Source organism: Stegodyphus dumicola, chromosome 1, assembly GCF_044657685.1.
Source record: "Stegodyphus dumicola isolate Sdum_Otavi_A_Nest chromosome 1, ASM4465768v1".
In the NCBI taxonomy this organism is placed as follows: domain Eukaryota; kingdom Metazoa; phylum Arthropoda; class Arachnida; order Araneae; family Eresidae; genus Stegodyphus; species Stegodyphus dumicola.
Genome location: NC_140768.1, coordinates 64,813,385 through 64,834,957, shown reverse-complemented (window position 1 = coordinate 64,834,957; position 21,573 = coordinate 64,813,385). Strand labels below are relative to the sequence as shown.

General features: G+C 29.7%; 2 protein-coding genes across 2 annotated transcripts in view; one reads left to right on the top strand and one right to left on the bottom strand.

Moving 5' to 3' along the window:
* Positions 1-1,569: 1,569 nt before the first annotated feature.
* LOC118181593 (UPF0415 protein C7orf25 homolog) lies at positions 1,570-20,048 on the bottom strand. Its single transcript, XM_035350747.2, has 6 exons — positions 19,820-20,048; positions 10,435-10,690; positions 7,566-8,075; positions 5,449-5,633; positions 2,090-2,170; positions 1,570-1,691 (listed from the first exon to the last, which is right to left on the bottom strand). The coding sequence occupies exons 1-6, from the start codon at positions 19,970-19,972 to the stop codon at positions 1,605-1,607; spliced, it is 1,272 nt and encodes a 423-aa protein (XP_035206638.1). The 5' UTR covers positions 19,973-20,048; the 3' UTR covers positions 1,570-1,604.
* A 225-nt stretch (positions 20,049-20,273) lies between these two features.
* Positions 20,274-21,573, top strand: part of LOC118181594 (peptidyl-prolyl cis-trans isomerase H) — a 39,595-nt gene continuing 38,295 nt past the window's right edge. Inside the window, exons 1-2 of the mRNA XM_035350748.2 lie at positions 20,274-20,460; positions 20,613-20,677. Coding sequence (XP_035206639.1) covers positions 20,377-20,460; positions 20,613-20,677 — 149 coding nt within the window. The 5' untranslated portion in view covers positions 20,274-20,376. The remainder of the gene's footprint in view (positions 20,461-20,612; positions 20,678-21,573) is intronic.

Genomic DNA, 21,573 nt, shown 5'->3' with positions numbered 1-21,573 from the left:
GGGAAGAGATTTGTATGCATGTACGTATATGCATGCTGTCCACTGTAGTGAACAAACTGTAGCAATTATTTAAAACAAAATTTGAATAAATTTAATTTTTTCACGATTACTAAGGTTATTTTAAGTAGAAAAAATACAAACATTTTCGTTTAACTTCTCTAGATTATTTGTATGCAACAATGGGTTAAAGTGTGCTGAGGTAGGTCGATAATAAAGACCAGTCTCATCAGTGTTAAATATTTGACATAGTTTGTATTCTGGCAAAAGTCTGGCTGAATTGTTTTTCTATCCAATTTATCTCTTTTTCATTCTCTCGGCTTCATTAGAGTCTGCATCTTGTTTCTCTCCATGTAATTTTCTGAAAATGACATTGTTTCTTTCTTTCCATCTTGTGAGCCATCCAACAGTAGCAACAAACTCCTCTCTCAGCATTTTGGCGAATTCTGTTGTCTTTTAATACAGAATTTCTTGTGACATCATGGCAGTATTGTTCCTGGCATAGTGAAACCACTCAAAGAGAGCAGTTTCTACATTGGTAGACTCTCTACTTCACTTTTGCTTACATGAGATATTTGCACTTATCATCAGTTCATCCAAAATTGCCTCCCTTCTTTTCAACAATGCACATAAAGCAGATAGTGAAATTCTGAATTGTACATAAGCTTCACACAAGTGGCATTTCAGTAAAGCATCATATTGCTTTAACAATTCTTTCTTGAACTGATCAATCTAGGCAATCTTTTAAAATTAAGTCCTTGCATATGGACATTTTGAGGTATGTCCAAACAACAAAAGCATGATGTAGATGAGTGAACTGTATGAGCAAAATAAAAAAAAAAAAATGTTTATAGTTCTCCCTCATGTCCTTTTTCATTCCTTGGGTTTTGATTTTATAAAGCAGAGATTTTACAAAGCAATACCCACTGTAACTGTTAATGAACATAATATTACATTTCTAACAACTGTATGGAATGCCTTTTTGTATATATATAATTCCTATATAACTCTTTGAAGAACTTTCATTGCATAACTCTATTTTAAAGTCAGAAAGAATGTACTTTAATGAAAAAGGTTTCCCATTCAAACTAAATGTCTTTATAAAAACCATCTGCATTTAGTTACAAAAAATGTTTAAACTTGGGAACTAAGTATGAAGCTTAAACTACATTCATATTTATATAGTTTAATATTTTTTAGAAACTTGTTTACCCATCTGGATGATATACAGCACTAAACAAATTAAAATATGTATAGTTGATCGCATGCACAACAAGGAGATAAAAATACTTGCAACATATGAAACAATTTATATTTTTTAGGATTCATTTTTGCTTATTTGTGAAAAATAACATGAAGTACAACAAAATACAGGAAAAATTTTGTTCTTAATGCCATTTTAAGAGAGTTTAATTACAGCTTTGTAATGTGAATCTGTACTTTATAAATTCAATATAATGTATAAAGCAACTTGTTTTAAATCTCCGATGTAATTTTTTTTTCCTATAAAATTTTAGAGAGAGAAATGTACAGAAAAGCCCGAGTTATTAAAAATATTAATGAAAATGGAAAGACGTTTTCTCTTATTTATTTAAAAATAACTTATTTTAATTACAAGAAATGTCTTCACCCTTAAGTTCTTTGCATTCTGTAAGAGCTCTAGATTCATGAACAAATGCAACAAATTTCATACCCTAGAATAAAAAGCAAAAAATTTTATTTTTTAAAATGATATACAATGCAGGGATGACAAAGAAAACAGTAATTTTAATTTGAACATACAGCATTGTTTTAGAAACTATTGCATTTTTATTTTTGGTATTTCATATCATTTATTCCATATCCTGTTCATGAATTTTAATTTGATACAATTTTTGTTATGAAAGTATGATAATCCTTTCAAAGGGAACTGTATTCAATCTATTTTATAGCTGAACAATTATATGTAAATCTAAACATGTCCCTAACCTGTAACTTTCATTAAAAGAGATCACAATATGTAAGTGTATAAAATGTAAACTTATTATTTCAATACTCTCTAATTTTCACTAAGAAACCACATTAACTAAACTTATCATTCTGCCTTCCTTACCTGGGACCTTGCAGCTCGCAAAAATCCTAAGTTTGCACTTACAGTAACAGCTTTCATCATATCTCCAGTACCAAAAACAATCTGAAATAAAATTCAACTTATGTCATCTTCGCATTCATAAAATATCACAAATAATTGAAAATTTTCATTTGATTTAACTGCAGAGAAAATGAAAATAGATTTACTGCGGTTATCTCAAACATAATGTAATAATAACTTCAAATGAAAATAATGAATTTTATATAGGCTATATAATTATCTCCAGAGTATTTCATTCTCAGGCTTTCTTAGAAATGATGCATCAAGGAAAGTTAAAAGAAGTCTGTGATATGCCTCATGTTTTACTGAAAGAAGTTTTCACCAGTAATGATTATTTATCTTGACTTTCTGCTTTTATTATTTTCTTAATTCAATGTAGTTTTTCATAGGGATATGCTTTTAAATGCTCAAATCTTTGACATAAAAAATAATCACAGAAATATAGTATTAAATGCTTAAATATAATTGAAGCATATCTCTTATATTATTCCAAATTGCAAGTCTATTTCTAAACTAATTTAATTAAAACAGAAAACAATTTAAATGTGCAAGTGTAAGAATAAGCAACATTACAAGAAAGATTTAGATTTTATTCTTTAGAATGAAATTCTCAATCACTTAAAATATTTATTATACTGTACGTGAGCAGCAAGGTGATCACTCAGCAAAAATATTCCATTTCCTTATCCTATTTTTATCATCAATGCTAGAAATATTCTTTCAGCTGCTAATGATGAATGCAGCAGAAACAATTTATTCTTAATTGGACATTGTAAAATTAGATAATAGTTGTTCAACTATGACAGATGATAGATGCCTTTCTTTATCAAGATCTTTATAGCTATTTTCTTCTATAGGAAAATGTAAGATAGCATTATAATGCAAACTCAGTCTGAAAGCAAGATAGCATTATTATAATACAAACCCAGTTTGATTTTCACATTTCAGAATCCTATATTACTATATTTTTAATACAGGATCTACTCCTTTGAAAATTTTATTAAAAACTCAAAATAAATGGACATATATTTTATCTTAAAGTGTCTTATGTCTCTTGCTGCAACTTCTTGCTCATCTAAACTCATATCAGAGAAGCTTCTACTTTCTCTTACACCTTCCGCATATTTTCTACAACTAAAAATAATAAGCTTTATTTTTTTAACTAGTATTACTTTAAATATATTAGGATTTCATAAAATATTTCTTGATCATTGTATTTCTCATGATAAAATTAGTAAACAAAAGAAACATTCAACAAAATATTGTAATCTAAATTTAGATTTATGGTTTTCGGTTCAGTGGATGAAAAAGAAATATGTGCCTTAATTGAGATAACTTTTTGTGCATCTAACTTGCCAACCAGCAATTTCTACTGTAACAAGATATGAAGTCTTATGGGTAACTATGTAATATTTTTAGTCAGTTTATTTTTTAAATGATACCACTAAAATTAGTTGTTTCAAACATTTCCTTTAGTATTATTAGTATTAGTACCCGCTGCAGGGTTGACAAAATTTTCAATCCTGAAACATTTTAATGAATGGGGAGGAGGTTATTTTGAAGTTAAATTTTACACAGCATGCAAAGTGGGAATATGGAAGCATTGCAAATGCATCCACATTATCTCACAAAAGCATAGCGAAGATCCATTCATAAAAGCGATGACTTATTTTTTAACCATGCTGTGCAATATCCATAATTTATATGGCTGGATTACTCATAAAAAATGGCCCTATAAACAGCCACTCCTTTTGTTTTGCAAAATTGTAAAGAATTTAAATTTAATAGAATAAATTTAAATTAACAAATTTTAATAGGTAATTAAATTAATGAATAATTTTCATACATCTGTTCTTAATTATTTGTATTTATTTTCATACTTAATAATAGTGTTTCAACACTGCCAACTAAGAAATAAATAATTAACTAAAAGTGATAGATCATATACTATGTCATTATCATATAACTAACTCTCTTATTTGTTGTTAATGTTGTTACTCATTACGAAGAAAGTACTAGATCTCATAGTAAATGTAGCAGAACATTAAAAACAATGAAAAGTACCAGATCTAGTGTGACATTACTAATAATAATGGTCAGAAGATTTTAATAAGGAAACTTAGAATAGGCATTGTCTTCCAATGTTGTCAAAATATGCTTATAGAATAAGTTTTAGAAACTAAAGTTTTTGTCATAAAAATAAAATGAGAATACCAGATCAAAATGACACAGTACAAAAAATTTTCTATTAAATCGGGACTGGAAAAGTGGAGTAAGTTTTATAACTACGTCATTTTGCGATTTTGGAAATAAACATAACAAAATAGTTATACAGGTGTTGGCTCGTGCAAGTTCGGTTTTACTGTAACAAATACCAAACTCAGAAATTTTTCTGTATTAAACTTACAGATGTTGCATATATCATTACATAATTAATTCTATCAAAATATATATTCTTGTATAAATGTAGTACTTTTTCATGAATTAAAAATAAATAAATATATTTTATGAGAATTTCACAAATTCAAAATTTTAATAATTTAACCTTGTTATAACCTAATAAATATTTAAATAAAATTTCTCAAAGATATCGACTACAAAATTTCATTGTCAAGATATCAAATTCAAGGAAACATGGAAAATCACCAAAATAAATAAAAGTTTTGAAGCCTAAATATTATATTGTCAAAATTTCCTTGCAATTAAAAGTTACTTCATGTGGTGCATAAAATTTTGAATTGTGTACCATTTAATCATGTATGCTTCTATCACACAGAAACAGATATATTGAAAATATTGTTAAGGAGAATTCATAAACTAGTGGTAATTACATGTTTATGACAATAACCTTGCGTTCCACAACATCCCTTCCCCTACCTTATGCCAGAAATTATTAAATTGCCATTTATTTTTTTTATAAAATATTGTTTCTACCCAAATTCTTTCTATTCCCCCATTTTAGATAAATTATCAACAATAAGTATTGGATATTATTGCTTAATAAGGAAAATATAAATGCTGAAAAAGATCCAAAAACATTTAAAAATTTCAAAAACTTTAATTTAAAATTTTCAAATAATTTAATTTGAATGCAGAAAGATAAAAAAGTGAAGAAAATTAATAAGTAGTTAATGGAAATGTAGTTATGTAAATAAGCACAAAAAAAAATGAAGAATAGTGAACTTCTCACACAACAATTTTTGAATCTCAACTACAATTTTTTTTAGTTGGTTGACATAAAAAGGGCTTACTCAACAATTTAGGTTTTTCATTACAATATCACAATACAAAATTTTTTAATAATATAGATTTTCAAATACCTTAGAACGTTCTTTAATCTTGCTTGTTTTCTCCAAAGAAAGGGCTTTAGGTGAAGGATTGTCTGGAACTACTGTTACATATTTTAGCATTTCATTTGCTCTTTGTTTTTCAGCTTCACCGCCAACTGTTGAAAGAATCTCCAAGAAATCTCTATAAGCTGTTTCACAACAAACTAATTTCCGACCTGTTAAGAATGATTAAACGCAAAATATTTTTCAGTAACAGGTGATAAACATCTTCTTGTATATGTCTGGAATTAAATTTTAAGAATAATTTTTAATTGAATCAACTTGGCATATACGTATTAAATCAAATGATAAAATCTGAAGGTTTTCACCAAGTTTATGTGAAACAATGTAACCAATACATTGTGATACATATTAATATTTTTGTTTGAATAAGTAAATAACCACTTCAGTTTTTTCTCTTTATTTTTCCCAAACATATTTATAGAGAAAAATTTTGTTAATGTCCAGTGAAAACAAATTTTTGTTTTCCCCCCTGCCAAATTAATAAAAAACTCCTTCCCTGATAATTCTTTTAATGGCATACCAAAAGTATTATTTACTTTTAAAGAGATTGTTTTTAAATAATATCAACAGATGTACTCGACTCCACATTTCACAGAATGGCCGAGCAGTTGTCAATTACAGTATTTGTCTCAGGATGGTTAAACTCATCATTCACTTTGTCACTTAATTATAAGAGTATGCCTGAGTGTAGCACAAGGTACGGTTGATAGTTACACAAAAGCCCAGTGGTTTCACAACCAACCTTCACTAAATGGCATACTGATTGAAATGGCAAGAAATCAAAAAGATTAATATGGGTATCCAATAAAGCAGTGACAGTGGACTTTTGCACATATAGTAGCCAATTTAAGATTTGTATTTGCTCTGAAATCTGAACAATATATTTTTTACTTAGCCTGTAGTTATGGCATGATTTATATCCTCGTCAAAGACATCCAATTGACTCCATACACATTAAAATATTAATCTTTACTTAAGACTTAAAATATGTACATTTTGTCAGAAGAGAATCTGTTTCTTTCTGTCCTTAAAACTTATTGTATTCATAGGTAACAACACAAAGGGAAGGTGCACTCTATTCACTACTTTCATGCCTAGTCACCAAAAGTCAATATTTAGATGTATATCCTAAAGTGCTAATTATAATATATGTATTAATAGTATAAATATAAATCTGCCTTCTATTTATATAATAAATTGAGATTTTCAAGACAGTTTTTCCTTCAGAGAAAGAAAAATAAAAATATTGGTACTGAAAACTGGTAATTCATTCGTAATTTATAAATCTTTCAGATTAATAATACATCATTTAACATGAGTGCAAGCTAGTACATTATAGTATTAACAGGCAATACTATTTTGGTAATTATCAAAGGTAAGAAAATTATTAATAATATATATTTTAATGGTGGTTTCATTCCTATACAAAAATATGAATACTGCAGTCATTTTTATTTTTCTAGTGACCTTCACTTAAAAAAGAAAAGAAAGTTATGCAGTAATACAAGACCTAAAAAGTAATATAAGATTAGTTACTTGTTTACCTCTTTAACCTTTTCCAGGGGGCTGGGACATATATGTCCCACACTTTTATGACTTTAAATGTGTCAAGAAATTTCAGTAAACTATGGAGATTTAAAATTTACTCCTTAATATGGATTAGGAAGTGCAAGTCCCTGTCGATTTGTTTTTCTGTTCCTTTTATTTAAAATAAGTGACTAAATGGCCATAATACGTTCGAAATTGGCCCCTAAATTCCAATACATTGATTTTTATGAATGCAGTCAGAAATTTTCAGTCAGAAAACGTGCATTAAATTAAGTTAAAGTTATATTACTGTTTTAGTCCTTAAAATGCTGAAAATAACAGGAATGAAAACTAAAATATAAAATGACAATTCAAACATTTCATCTGCTTTTTAGATAGTAAGCTGTATTATTTTATTCTCCAATATTACATATCAATTTATTTTGAACTTTATTTAAAAAATATTAAGAAAAGCACAATATACTCATATTTTCTTGTAGCACTGCATAAATTCTTAATTAAAATAAAAATTAGTTACAAATAACAGAATAATATACCTTTAAATAGCTGATCAAGTATTATTTTTACAGGGCGAGCTTGCTCCATCTTTGCTAAATCTGTCAAAAGTTTTTCACTATATTTTGCATGACAATGTCCATTTGTCATGTTTGACACATAAGCTAAAAATGTTGATACATCAAGGTTAAGTATTGCATCAGATGGTAAGGCCTGCATATTGAAGTAACTACTTTCATCACTATGGTCTACTACAAATTTCTCACTCGAGATTGAACTTAAGTCTTCTTCACTATTAAAATCAAATTTTTCTAATTTATTCGTAAGCTGGGACGCTGCATCAGTTGAAGTAGCATCAGTATCTGAACTGATTACATCTCCAATCACCAAAACATTTAATTCCTCCAAGAGTGCTTTCAATTCTTTTGTAACACCAGCTGCTAAACGAACAACTATTTTGGGAATAGTAAACATATGTTGATTCTGACAAGCACATTCCACCATATCCTGAACTTGTTCAACAATTGATTTCCGCCCATATTTCCCATGACCTGTATAAAGGGTTGAAAGTACGGTAAACTTTTAACTGCAAACAAAACATATTCTTTCCATATAATACAATACTTCTGAATATTTTATAATAAAATATTTTACATAATTTACTGCTAATATTTGAAAATTTTAAATGGTGTAATAAAAAATTTAGAGTAGCTGCTAAAGGTGAATAATCTTTACATATAAATACAATTATATATACAGTACAAAGTCCAAAATCCGGACGACCATTATCCGGAATGATCTAAAATCCAAACACTTTTTTTTTTTTTTGTATGCTTTATGCACGCGCATTTGATTTTTCCTTCCACAATAAAACATGTGGAGATTTTCACTTCAAAATTCTGATTCTTAATTTCATTTAAGCACTAAATAAAATACCTCGTTATGGAAAAACAATCATGTAAGCATAAATTTGTGAGATTAATAATTTGATTCCATAGCCGAGTATCTGCTTGGCATACATCTCAAACCGAAACATTCACCTATTTTATATCCCTGACGCCAATCTGGCAAGTCATTATTTATTATATTTTGCTTTCATCACTGCATGTTTATCAATACATGACAGCTTCAGTAATAACTCATGCAGTGATGTCTAAACTTTTTTTTATATTAGTAATTGAATAACAAGAGTATGGCAACCTTTTATGCTAACATTATGCTTTGCGATGATTATAGGTTTTTAAATGTTCTAAGAAATGTTGACGAGGAAAAATTAAACAAAAATTTCTTTTCATATGCTATTTAAATTCATATGCCAAAAGATTACATTTAGTGCTGGTTTAATTAAGAATAACTGATATGTTATTCACCATAAACCCAGAAGCGGCGGCAGAATATGTTGGCACCGGATGGCAGAATTTAGGGAAGGCAAAATTTTTGGAATTTGGGAAAGCACCAAGTGGCAAAATTAAGGGATGAGAAGTTCTTTATGATTTAGGGAAAGCACTAGGATCCAAACTTTAGGTGTGGTGAAAATTTAGAATTTAAGGTGCTTTGCTACCAGACTTTAGGACCCGCAGAGACTGCACCAGGCGGTATATAGCACCGGCCCTAGATAAAGCTAGATAAGCTAGATTATATGTGGGAGTTAATTTATTCAGGACTCAGATTAGTTTGAAGCATGTGCAAGAAATAAATGTAGGTATAGTAAATAACTAAACTAATACAATTCAGACTTAATTCAGTATGCAATAGGAGCAAGACAAAATTTAGCGAAACTACTTGGCTTTCATTGCCAATCTTGTAACAACACAGCCAATAATGTATAACAGATGCTATTAAGCTAGGCTAAAATTAACTTTATTGATTCTAAGGCATTTCAATTAATGTAGCAGACTGCACTGCTCCCAAATTTAATTTGATCCAGCTTACTTTTTGCAGACTGTTAATATTATGGCAATTTTATAAAAACTAAGCTTGAACTTTCGATTATGTCGAAAAGAGTTTCCAAGTTTGGAGCTGCCAAAGGATCTAGAAAGCAAAACCATGTTCTGATGTTTATTAAATAAAAAGTGAAATTGCTGCAAAAAATGGATAAAGGTATATCTGTTTCAAAATTATGCAAGGAGTATGGCATTGGAAAGTCAACTGTATATGACATAAGGAAAAAGAAAAAGGAACTTTTTTAATTTTTTGTGAAAGCAACTTAAACAACTTACATTGAAAGAAATGTTTAATAAAGTAAACAAATAAATAAATAAATATTAAGTGCTTTTTTTTTTTAATTTTGGTACCCTATAGATAATAATTGTTCTTTATTTCATAAATTATGAATTCATATTTATAATTGTATAATTTCTGCATGCCATCTTACCAGATTTAAATTGATGATCTAATATCCAGAAAAATCCCAAAACCAGAATTACCGAAGTTTCGACGAGTCCGGATTTCGGACTGTATAAGGTTAAACACACTTTAACTAGAAATGATGAAAAAGCAAAGGTATGCATGGATATTCACTACATAAATAATTATTTAAAGGTTTAACATCTTTATTTATAATATATGTACTACAGCATTAATACTATGAACATCTTAAATTACATTTTCTTTAAATCATATCTAATATTTCTTACTATCTTATTAAGATATAGAAAAGAAGAAAGAATAAATTCATAATTCAATAATTATCACAAAACTTACATTAATTTTTATTTAAAGATCTTACAATTTATGTAAAATATAAATAAAAAACAATTCATATTACCGAATGTAAAACTTAGTAGGGATACTATAGTACATTACATGCTCAAATTTAGAATAGTGTAACTAATCAATACATCTGTGTGAAAGTCATAAGATACAGATTATACAATATAAAACAAATTTATATCACATAAGTTTACTTACCAACTGATGCTTGATACAAATGATGTGGGTTACGAGTGGCAACTTTCACCCATGTATTCCCAAAATCGGCAACAATGTCTACAACAAGTGAATCCTCATAAACATAACCTTCATTTTCTTCAGTTATATAAGAAAAAGTTTCCAAGACTTTAATAACTCCTTGCATTTCATTGCAGCTTCTAACTATAGCTGACAAATGATATATATTAGAACTTCTTATATGTTCTTCTTTTAATTTCTCACGATTCTTTGAAAGCTTAAAAAAGAAAAAAATATCACAACCTACAGTACTTTATCAACAATATTTCTGCATTAAAATTCTATAACACAAAATTAGTTTTACCAATTTAGTTAGCAAGGTATTTTTAAATCATATTGTTGAAAAATAAAAATCAATTTCAAAATTATTATTTTAAAGTCATCTCAGCTACACTGATAATGCATTTCATGAAAATGAAGAGATTTACATCTACATATTTCCATTAAGAATTTTCTTTCTAAATCTTTTTCCATTAAGAATTTTTGGTTAATCTTTAAATTATGGTAACTTAATGATTTTTTGGCAAAAATTTGGCGACCAACTTTGCTACAGCAACCTGCTACTTTTGTTTTGGACGCCATTTTGTTTTCACGAAGTAAAGGCATTTTTTTTTTTTTTTTTACTCAAAATTTTTTTCCAACAATCTGCCAGCCAAATTATGCTTATGCTAGAACTTTTATGGAACAAAAGTGCTTAATCATGATGAATATTAGGTGCAAAATTGGGAGAAAGTGCAGAATCGCCCACTGCTTGCCGCGTTTTTAATAATTGCACATACATGGTATCATCCATGTACACGTCGTCCTATTTTTACTTAAAAAAAACATCCCAGACTTGCACAAAAATGGCATTGCGCACACTCTTGACTTTATCCATGTACACTGCTAAAGTCCTAGCTAGTAACCTTTATCGTGTTACCAAAATGTCGCCTAACTACCTGTTACCATATTCTAAAGATTATCCAAATTTTCTTTCTAAACTGAAAATTTGATAACTATTTTTTTTTTTTTCCATTTTCATTTATGCAAGGTCTACGTTTGTTGTTGTTATTACCAATCTCACTTGTCTTACAATGGTCAGCACAAACCCATGATATTCATTGTGGCAAGGAGTCAAATGCATCTGCCATTGGCAAAGAGCTTTGATCACCATACAGGTGACAGACCAACTCAGTTCCACCCCAAATTTTGACACAGCACCTGGGGAGGGGCACGGATCAGAAGGTTTCCCATCTGTCTTCCTCACTACCAACCTCTCGAGAGTACTTTCGACTTGGCACATCTTTTAATGCCCCCCCCTGCACAGACACTATACATTTATAAATATCCATGCCTTTTCCAGGATTTGAACCTGGGCCCTTTGGAACGGCGGTCAGAGTCAAAAACCACTATCCCAGTCAAAGGCACAAGCTCTATGTCCCATCGACTATGAAACTGTTGACAAGCAGCATGATTCATTACCAGTAATTGATAAGCATATAATACCAGCATACTTATAACCATATGCATTTTCTTTGTTATATCCCTGATTGAGTCTCAACAAGCTGTTTTTATAAAAAAAATGATATAAATTAACTATTATTGCTGTATTTTTCATCCGTTTTGAAAAACATTGATAAATATGTAACCTGTCTTCTATAGAATAAGCAGTGGATTAATTTTAAAATTATGCACTCCTAGCCTAAAAAAAGTGTGTATTAATGAACAGGATATGGTTAGCTGAACAAGATCGACAAAACAATAACAGATTCAAACAATTAACCTTTGGGAAGTTTGTACTCACATCACACTAAACAGAGGGCATAAAAAAATGGTAGAAATGGACGAAAACCTTCTTATGAAACACAAAACAGAAGCAGGTTGAATACTGGTTATTTATTAAATAAAGAGACATCTGTTCCTCCAGAATTCTGCAGGAATGACTGGCATAACTTTGGTAGGATCTCCACCAGTTTTCATGATTTGATGGTAACTAACTTTCAAGGTCGATGGTGTAATAAGTAAAATCCCCCCCCCAAAAAAAACTGTATACTTCAAAAAATAGTCCAAAAATTTTCAAACTGAATATGCAGATATTTCATAATCAGATATGAAAATGTTAAAATATGCACACAGGACGAAATTAAAACTTAAAGAGGTCCTAAGCAAATACAAGATTTTGTTTTCAGTTGCCAAATAAATAAATTTTGGTAATGTCATGGTTGCCTATTCTGGAGATACAGCATAGTGCCTCATGAATATTTTTCAGAAGATAATCATAATACAGTCAAAAGTCGTTAATTCGGACACCCGTAATCCGGAATGATCTATAATCCGGACCTAAAAGCTAAAATCTTTCTGCGCATGCGCCGCATTGACGCATGCGCATAGGCGTTTTACTCGTTCGCGCAAGGCATTTACGACTGCGCATATGCATCTGCGCAAGTGCAGAATACATTTTCGCGTGCGCGTTTAATGTATAATGGACGGTATAAGCTAAAATTATCTAATTATCTATTTCACTTAATGTTGATAATTGCGTTGTTCCTTAATCTTCAAATTGGATCCGGCTTATTATTTTTTGCAGACTGTAAGAGCAATTTTCTAAAAGTAAGCTTGAACTTTCGATTATGTCAAATAGAATTTCCGATGCTGGAGCTCCCAAAGGATCTAGAAAACGAAAGTATGTTTCGATGTCCATCAAACAAAAAACGAATTGCTACAAAAAATGGATAAAAGCATATCCTTTGTTTATCTAACCGTTCCGAAATCTGTTTATCAATTTCACGCTGCTCTGCGCGGGGGGGGGGGCACGTCGCGGCGCGCAATGAACTGGAAGTTGATCTGTCAACACTATCGTTATCTTCAGGGCAGATGTTTTTATTTTAGTCGGCTTTATAATTCTTTACTAAATGTAGTATTTAATTTCGATGTACTTCGTCTTTGATATGATTTAAATCAAATTCCTCTTCATTATAAATTTCACGAATACAAATCACATAGTTTTCTGGTTGCAATTTTATAATTTCGGCTATGAGTAAGGTATGCATCCGTGCGTTAAAAGAAATGTTTAATAAAGTAAACAAATAAATATTAGGCTTCTTTTTTGGTAAATTTTGATACCCTTTAGATCATAATTGCTCATTATTTTATAAATTAAGGTTTCATATTTTTAATTTTATAATTTCTGCATGCCATCTTACCAGATTTAAACTGATGATCTATAATCCGGAAAAATCGATAATCCGGAATCGCCGAAGTCCCGACGAGTCCGGATTAAAGACTTTTGACTGTATATCAAATAATATGTTGCTACCATCCTATAATCTATTGTATAGTAAACATAAGTTATGTAGATAATGCATTTTGTAAACCTGTACATCACGTATGATTCTTATGTTAAACTAACCAGTTACTACAGTCAAAAGTCGTTAATCTGGACTCGTCGGGACTTCGGCGATTCCGGATTATAAATTTTTCTGGATTATAGATCATCAGTTTAAATCTTGTAAGATGGCATGCAGAAATTCTAAAATTAAAAATATGAAACCTTAATTTATGAAATAAAGAACAATTATAATCTAAAGGGTATCAAAATTTACAAAAAAAAAAGCTTAATATTTATTTGTTTACTTTATTAAACATTTCTTTCAATGTAAGTTGTTTTAAGTTGCTTCGTTTTATGTGATAATACTTTCTCTTTAATTCTATAAACAGACACAATTTCTTGTTCAGTTACAAAGTTTCGCTGTTCAAGTCCCGTTAATTGTTGTGCCGAGAATACCGACTAACTTGTCAATCGAAATTTTTTCATTTTCACTAACCTCTCTGTCACATTCTTCATGTCTTTACCCATTTTTTGCAGCAATTCCACTTTTTGTTTGATGGACATCGAAACATACTTTCATTTTGTACGATCCTTTGGGAGCTCCAGAATCGGAAATTCTATTTGACATAATCGAAAGTTCAAGTTTACTTTTATAAAATTGCTCTTACAGTCTGAAAAAAATAATAAGCCGGATCCAATTCGAAGATTAAGGAACAATGCAATCATCAATATTAACTAAAATAGATAATTTTAGATTATACCGTCCATTATACATAAAACGCACACGCGAAAACGTATTCTGCACTTGCGCACACGCCTATGCGCATGTGTCAACGTGGCGCACGCGCAGAAAGTTTTTAGCTTTGAGGTCCAGATTATAGATCATTCCGGATTATGGGTGTCCGAATTAATGACTTTTGACTGTATAACTGCCGTCTTTACTTTAATTTCTTTCCATATTTCTCAGTTGAATGCAAATTAGGTTTTAGTGAATATAAGCTGAAGGTTTGGATCTTATAGATAGCTTCTGGCATTTGCATAGCACTTTTAAAATTTTGCCATCTATGTCTAAAAGTAATTATCTCGCAGCTAATGCTTTTAAACTTATGCATGGTAAAATACTGAGATAGCTCACAGATTAAATATTTTATGGTATCGTCTTAGAGTGGTTTATCAATATTTAAATTTGTGTACTGCCTTATTCATATTTACTAGAGCAGGGTTTCTTAAACTCTTTTCAGTCGCGACCCCTTTTATCACCGAGATTTTTTTCGCGACCCCAGGGCACCATAATACTTTGTAGAAATTTTGTGGGACCCCATAAGCATTTCACAAGTCCGACACACGCATGAGTAAAACCCTCAATTTTTTTTCACGTGTACTGTAATATACTATTGCAGTTTCAGGTTATTAACTTTAATTTCTAATTTTAAGACATAGAACAATGTGAAAGTTTTAAATATGTATCCGACCAAATGACAGCGTCACATGCAAAGCAAATAAAATGAGCATTTATATTATAAAATGAATGCATCGAAACATTGTCATTTTTTTGGTACTTGCAGCAAATTCTGTCGACCATTTTTGCCTGTTCAAGATAAGACCCAAGACTATGCAATTTTTTGCTACAAATGGAAAAGGTCTTCTTCAAACACGCTGGGTTTGGTGTAAACTTGATTACACGTGTTAGTTATTATTCTTAATCATGACAAATATTAACTGCAAAATTGGGAAAAAGTGCACAATCGCAAACTCCTTGCACATTTTTTAAAATAGCACATATACATAAACCATTTACACGTCGACTTATTTTTACTTAAAAAAACATCCCAGAATTGCACAAAAATGGCATTGCACACACTCTTAACTTTATCCATCTACACTGCTATTTTCTCATAAATTACAAAATTTGCACGAAAATGCAGGAAAATTTTCTTAATCTTTAAACTCGGTAAAAAGCACATATATGAAATTACCTGATCGCGAAAAAGTATATACCCTTTCCAAGGATGAACATTTCCACGTATAAAATAAATAAAATATCCAAAAGCTTTTACCTCTAAATTATCTATTATACGTATTATAAACGTCAGCAACGAATTTATATGCAAACATTAAAAATAGTTACAAATACTTAGTGTCAAATATTTAAATTATTTCCATATACATTTACTTCAACTGAAACATATACCAAATTCCTACAAACATAAAATTCACAAAATAACTATCATTTAATTAAAATATCACTAAACCATGTACACGTAGACTTATTTTTACTTAAAAAAAATCCCAGAATTGCACAAAAATGGCATTGTGCACACTCTTCACTATATCCATGTACACTGCTTTTTTCTCATAAATAAGAAAAATTTCACGAAAATGCATGAAAATACTCAACGTATACTACTCAAACGTATTCCAAAATACTACAAACACATAACTCACAAAATCACGATCATTAAATTAAAATATAATTAAATTAAAAAACACTACTACTTAAAATATAAATAAGCGCATACATTAAATTAATAAAAATTAGATTACAATCCTAATTACTTTAAACTAAATCATTGCTAATAACAATTTTCCAATAATACCATTTTAATTTATTTACTCCTTACATTTAGAACAATGCATAAAAATAATATCCTCAAATAATTAAAAATACTAACTTACCTAATCTTCTTCAGAATCTTCATTACGTGGCACGCACACTTCCCTACAGAAAGAGTTCCAATCGGCTGCAGTACTACTGCTAATTTCTAAATCCGAAATCCAGTAGTCAACTTATTATTAATTATTACGTATTAAAAATTTAGAATTCACTTTACATAGCGCCATGCAATCCGAAAATTAATCAACACTATTTCAACACACAATGAAGCTTAATACAACATAATTTTTCCAAATTTACCCCCTTTCCTGATTAAAGAACTGTAATTCGTCCATTAATGTCACATGACATATCTCATGATCTCTCATTTCCCTCACACAAAATAATGCGTAATCGGAACTGAGTGCTTCTCACATTATTACCAAAGTCCTAGGTAGTAACCTTCATCGCCTCCAAAATGTCGCCAAGCTACCTGTTACCATATTCCAAAGATCAGCCAAGATTCCTTTTTTCCCCCCTCTATCAGGCACTTTCGAAAAAAAATATTATTAAAATTTGGGACCTGCCTACTACAGAAGAGCATGCTGTTGAATATTTCTAAAGTTATGAAATCTTACTGGTCTCAAAAATATGTATTAATGGCCATGAAATGGCACTTTATTTAAAAAGAAGCAATGTCATTGCAACATTAATGCTTTTGCTTTTACAGTATATCTCCTTAAAAAAAAATAATGGAAATTTTTAATGAAAAATTAAATATAAATAAATGATAATGTAATAAATTTGAAAGAAAATAAAAATAGAACACTTTTTCTTCTATTTAGTAAATGGGTTTAGTGGTTTGGCGCGAATGGCGCCATCTCTTGTGGTCGACAAGATTTTCCATAAGTATGTTTTTTCTTTGCCTGTACTGCCTTATCTTTATCTATTTTCAGATACATTGTGTAAAAATATTTGGTAATTGTAAAATTATTATAATATAATAAATTAAAGAAATATCGGTACTTTTCCATTTCGCCGGCGCAAATCTCGCCAAGCAGACTTTATTGACGACAACATACAGTATACGCATAAAAAATGTTAGTTCTAGGAATTTTTTATTTTGAAGGCATAAACATTTTAATAACCTTTAAAATTTTCTAAAAAAGCCAATAAATAAAGACAATAAATTTGTAAAAATACATTAATTTAAGAATTTACTATGCTTTCATGATTCAACATCCTGATTCGCCTGTTCATATCACGTGACCCTAAGTGATCTCATCTCACGCGAATTAGATTTATTAACTACACAAAATCTAATTCTCTCAGTAATTATCTACATTAATTTCAAGTTAATTTGGAATACAAGTTTAAATGCAAGAATTACTTCAATTCGTACGAATAGCTTACTCAGAAATTATGTAAAACCGCAGTGCTTTACTTCGCTAGTGCATTCTCAATTAGAATTGATGAATTTAACTCTTGACTTTGTCTTTTCTATATTTTTGCCTCCGTGTGAGCGGTGTAATTGCATTATAATTGACTTAATTACCGCGAGTGGCCTTAGGGCATAAAATTGAACTATCTGGTAAAAATTCCACGCAATTGTGTGCGAATATTGAAAGAATCAATCAATCTGATAAGAAATGGCTGCGACTTGTTTTGAAAATGAGGTGTTAAAGGTTACCATCGAGGATATTCTGTTTGGGATCACTTGTACCATTATTGGCGACTTTATTGTCTGCGCCGGCAAAACGGAAAAGTACCGAAATATCAAAACTGCTAAAATTTTGGCTATCCTCTACTGCAGGTCCCACAACCGCCACCTACAATTTAAGAAACTCTGTTATAGAGCTTTCAGTGGAAGTGCAAACAATCAAAACATGCTTTTTTCTTTAAATGAGTTATAAATCTGATGAATTTTTTACGATTTAAAAAGGTAAAATAAAGCAGAAGTATTCTTTTAATAAAATTGCTCTTATACAAAACTATCAAAGACAATGACATTAAACATTTCCTATATTATATTGAAATATTTGACAAATTAGCAGAATGGATCTGAATCATACATAACTGTTTGATAAAAATATATTTACAAATTCCCCTTGGCCAAAATTGACAATTTTTGGCTGTACATGGATACCGAGTTTGTGCAGTTCTTTGACATGTTATTTTGGCTTTAAGTAGCGGCGATTTTTGCAATAAAAATCACTGTTAAACAAAGACAAAATAACAAGTAGAAGAAATGCACAAGCCATGTACACATCGACCAATTTTCACTTAAAGAAACATAAGATAATTGCATAAACTTGGCATTGCACACTCCCTTGACTTTGTCCATGTACACATCGATCTATTTTCACTTAAGTCAAAGCAGCACCCAATTCTACAGCACAGCCAAACCAAAAATAGATATTTTCAATAAACTACATTTTAAATCAAACAATAAAATAACATAAAAAAGGAAATTCATCTTATGTAACTAAGCACTACACAAAGCAAATATCCACTTACCTTATTCAGAAATTTCTGAATCCTTCAAAGTGTGGCACACAAAATTTCTTAACAGCATCCAAAAACTTTCTAAAATTATCTGAACTAGAATTCTTATATCGCCGTCATCACATAAATTCACAAAAATAAAAGTCAAAAATATCCTCTAACATTCAACCATACACATTTTCTTCCTACAAACAGGACACTTATAATGGCTAGTAAGTAAACCTTCATTTACACACTAGTCAATTAATGCACTCTTCCCTTTTCGTTCAGCGTTACTTTGGCATAGATTTTAAGAAAACCCATTCAATTTCGAGGCTGAAAATCTCTTGAAATCAGTTTCTCTTCTGAAAATGATATGAAAATGGGTGAAATGGAACGAAAATGGATATATTTTTTCTTTTCCAACATTATTATCACTTTTTTAATAATGTTGTTATAGATTACCATCAATTTTAAGTTAATATTTGTTGAATTTTATTTTATGGAATTTAGAGTTTAAACACTTATGATTTATTAATTTTTCAGAGTATAAAGTAAAGCAATACAGCAAACTTTGAATTTATCACATGTGTCAAATTTTGAAAAGAAGTCTTTTTCAACCTTCTCTTAATGCTTATATAATGAATAAACTACATTATGTTTTCAAAATTTATTAGCATTACCCTTCCACTCCCCCCCCCAAAAAAAAAGAAGAGAGAGAGAGAGAGAGACAGGGAAAAAAAAAAAAAAAAAAAACACTACGCCAGATTTTACCAAATAACAGAATCACACATTAGACTATTACCCAATAACAAAATAATATATACAATTATTAAATTGCATATCAAAAATAATTTCAATATACATATAGGTGCTATATATATGTTTCCACACTATGAGCTTAGAGAAGACATACATTACACAGATTAAAAAAAAAAAAAAGGACGACGTACACTACTTACTCGTTTCAGAAATTTAAGTTCGGCTTCTATCTTTCTTAACAACTTTGCCTTCCCAGATATATCAGGTAAATTTTTGCATTCTTGAATTAAACATTCCGTTTCGTCTATTTTTTTCAATAGTCCGCTATAAATGTTATTTTGTTCTACGTCCATATTACTCAGATCATTTAAATCATTTCAACGCACGAGGAGCTTCGCATATGTAAATATTAAAAGCTTATAGCAGACAGCTCAAATAAAAAGTTGTTGCCACAATTATTAAACCTATAAGTCTAAAATTATAGCATCCAAACATATGTGTCGAAACAGACAGAGGAGTAATTCATTTTCCAAAAACTACATAATTTACTTTTTGTTTGTATAAAATTATCTAAAATTAAATTTTGTTCAATGAAAATAACATGTTTCAGTTTTGGAAAATATTTAGCGGTAAATATGTTTTCGGCAGAAAGATCGAGCGGACGCAAAATAAGGCAGTTGTCTAATGTGTTTGTCTTTTAAAAAAATAACTAACTGTTCTATGCTTATAAGATTTAGGTATTATATATCAGAATAAAATGGCTACTTGGAATCAAATACAGCAGCAACTTCGTCACCCTAATAATCCTGTGGTTTTCTTTGATATAACGATTGGATCTACAGTAAGTTTCTGTAAATGATTCGATGTAATACATTATGTCAATATAATGTAAATTTATGAGGGGAATGACATTTTTACATTTGTAATGTGATTAATAATAGGAATAGCTTAATAAATGACATATTCTTTAATACATTTATTCACATGTCATAGGAAGTAGGAAGAATGAAAATGGAGTTATTTTCGGATGTAGTGCCGAAAACAGCTGAAAATTTCAGGTATTTAAAATTTTTCATTTTGCAGATACTTTTTACAAAAGCTTATAGTGTTCTTGATCTGTTATTTATTAATAAGCATATTGCTTATTTATTTATGTTTGATAATTAAAATTTAAATGATTGCATGTGAAAAGTAAAATTTCAGGTTTTTAATCTTCCCAACACAAATGCAGATCTTTTTAAAACGTAAATAAAAATGTGCTTGCCATGTATAAATTTTCAAAATTATTAGTTGGCTTTTATTGCAAAATTAAAGTTTTTGAAAAATCGTACATATTGTTTTGTAATCATCTTATATGAATAAGTATCACATACACATACACAATAAAAATGTATTTGATTAAATTTTTAATGCATTCCTACATAAATATTATATGCATTCCTTTTTTTCCCTCCTTTAAAAAATGTTTCAGAAATACCTTTTAATTTTTTGTGTTTCTATTTTTTTATATATTTTATTGTTAGGACTTACTGTTGATGTTTAGATTATTTTAATTTAGGCTACTACTTTCTGACTAAACACATCCTTCTACCTAAAAAGTCGCTAACTGATTGGCAACTAATTTTTTCCAATCTAATATGCAAAGAAGAACAGCTATCCCTGCATACTAAGAATTCCATAAAAGAGCTATCAATCAATAAAAGTTAAAAAAACAATTTAAAAAAAGAAAAAAGAAACCATCTAAAGCAAAATACTTACCTTTTCAAGAAATTCATACATATTTTTTTTTCCACTGTTCTTTGTCATGTATACAGTGTTCCGTTTTCATTTTAAAAAAAAATCAGAAAATTGCACAAATTTGGCGTTATCACCAGCTATTATAAGAATAATTGGTACTTTTCCGTTTCGCCGGCGCAAATCTTGCCAAACAGACTTTATTGGCGACAATATACAG

Bases quoted from the DNA above. Each gene is read 5' to 3' on its own strand.
- LOC118181593 (XM_035350747.2), bottom strand. From the start codon at position 19,972: ATGGACGTAGAACAAAATAACATTTATAGCGGACTATTGAAAAAAATA. The intron at 10,691-19,819 runs GTAAGTAGTGTA...TTCTTTTTTAAG, and splicing joins AACTTAAATTTCTGAAACGA to CTTTCAAAGAATCGTGAGAA. The intron at 5,634-7,565 runs GTATATTATTCT...CATTCTTAACAG, and splicing joins ACTTGATCAGCTATTTAAAG to GTCGGAAATTAGTTTGTTGT.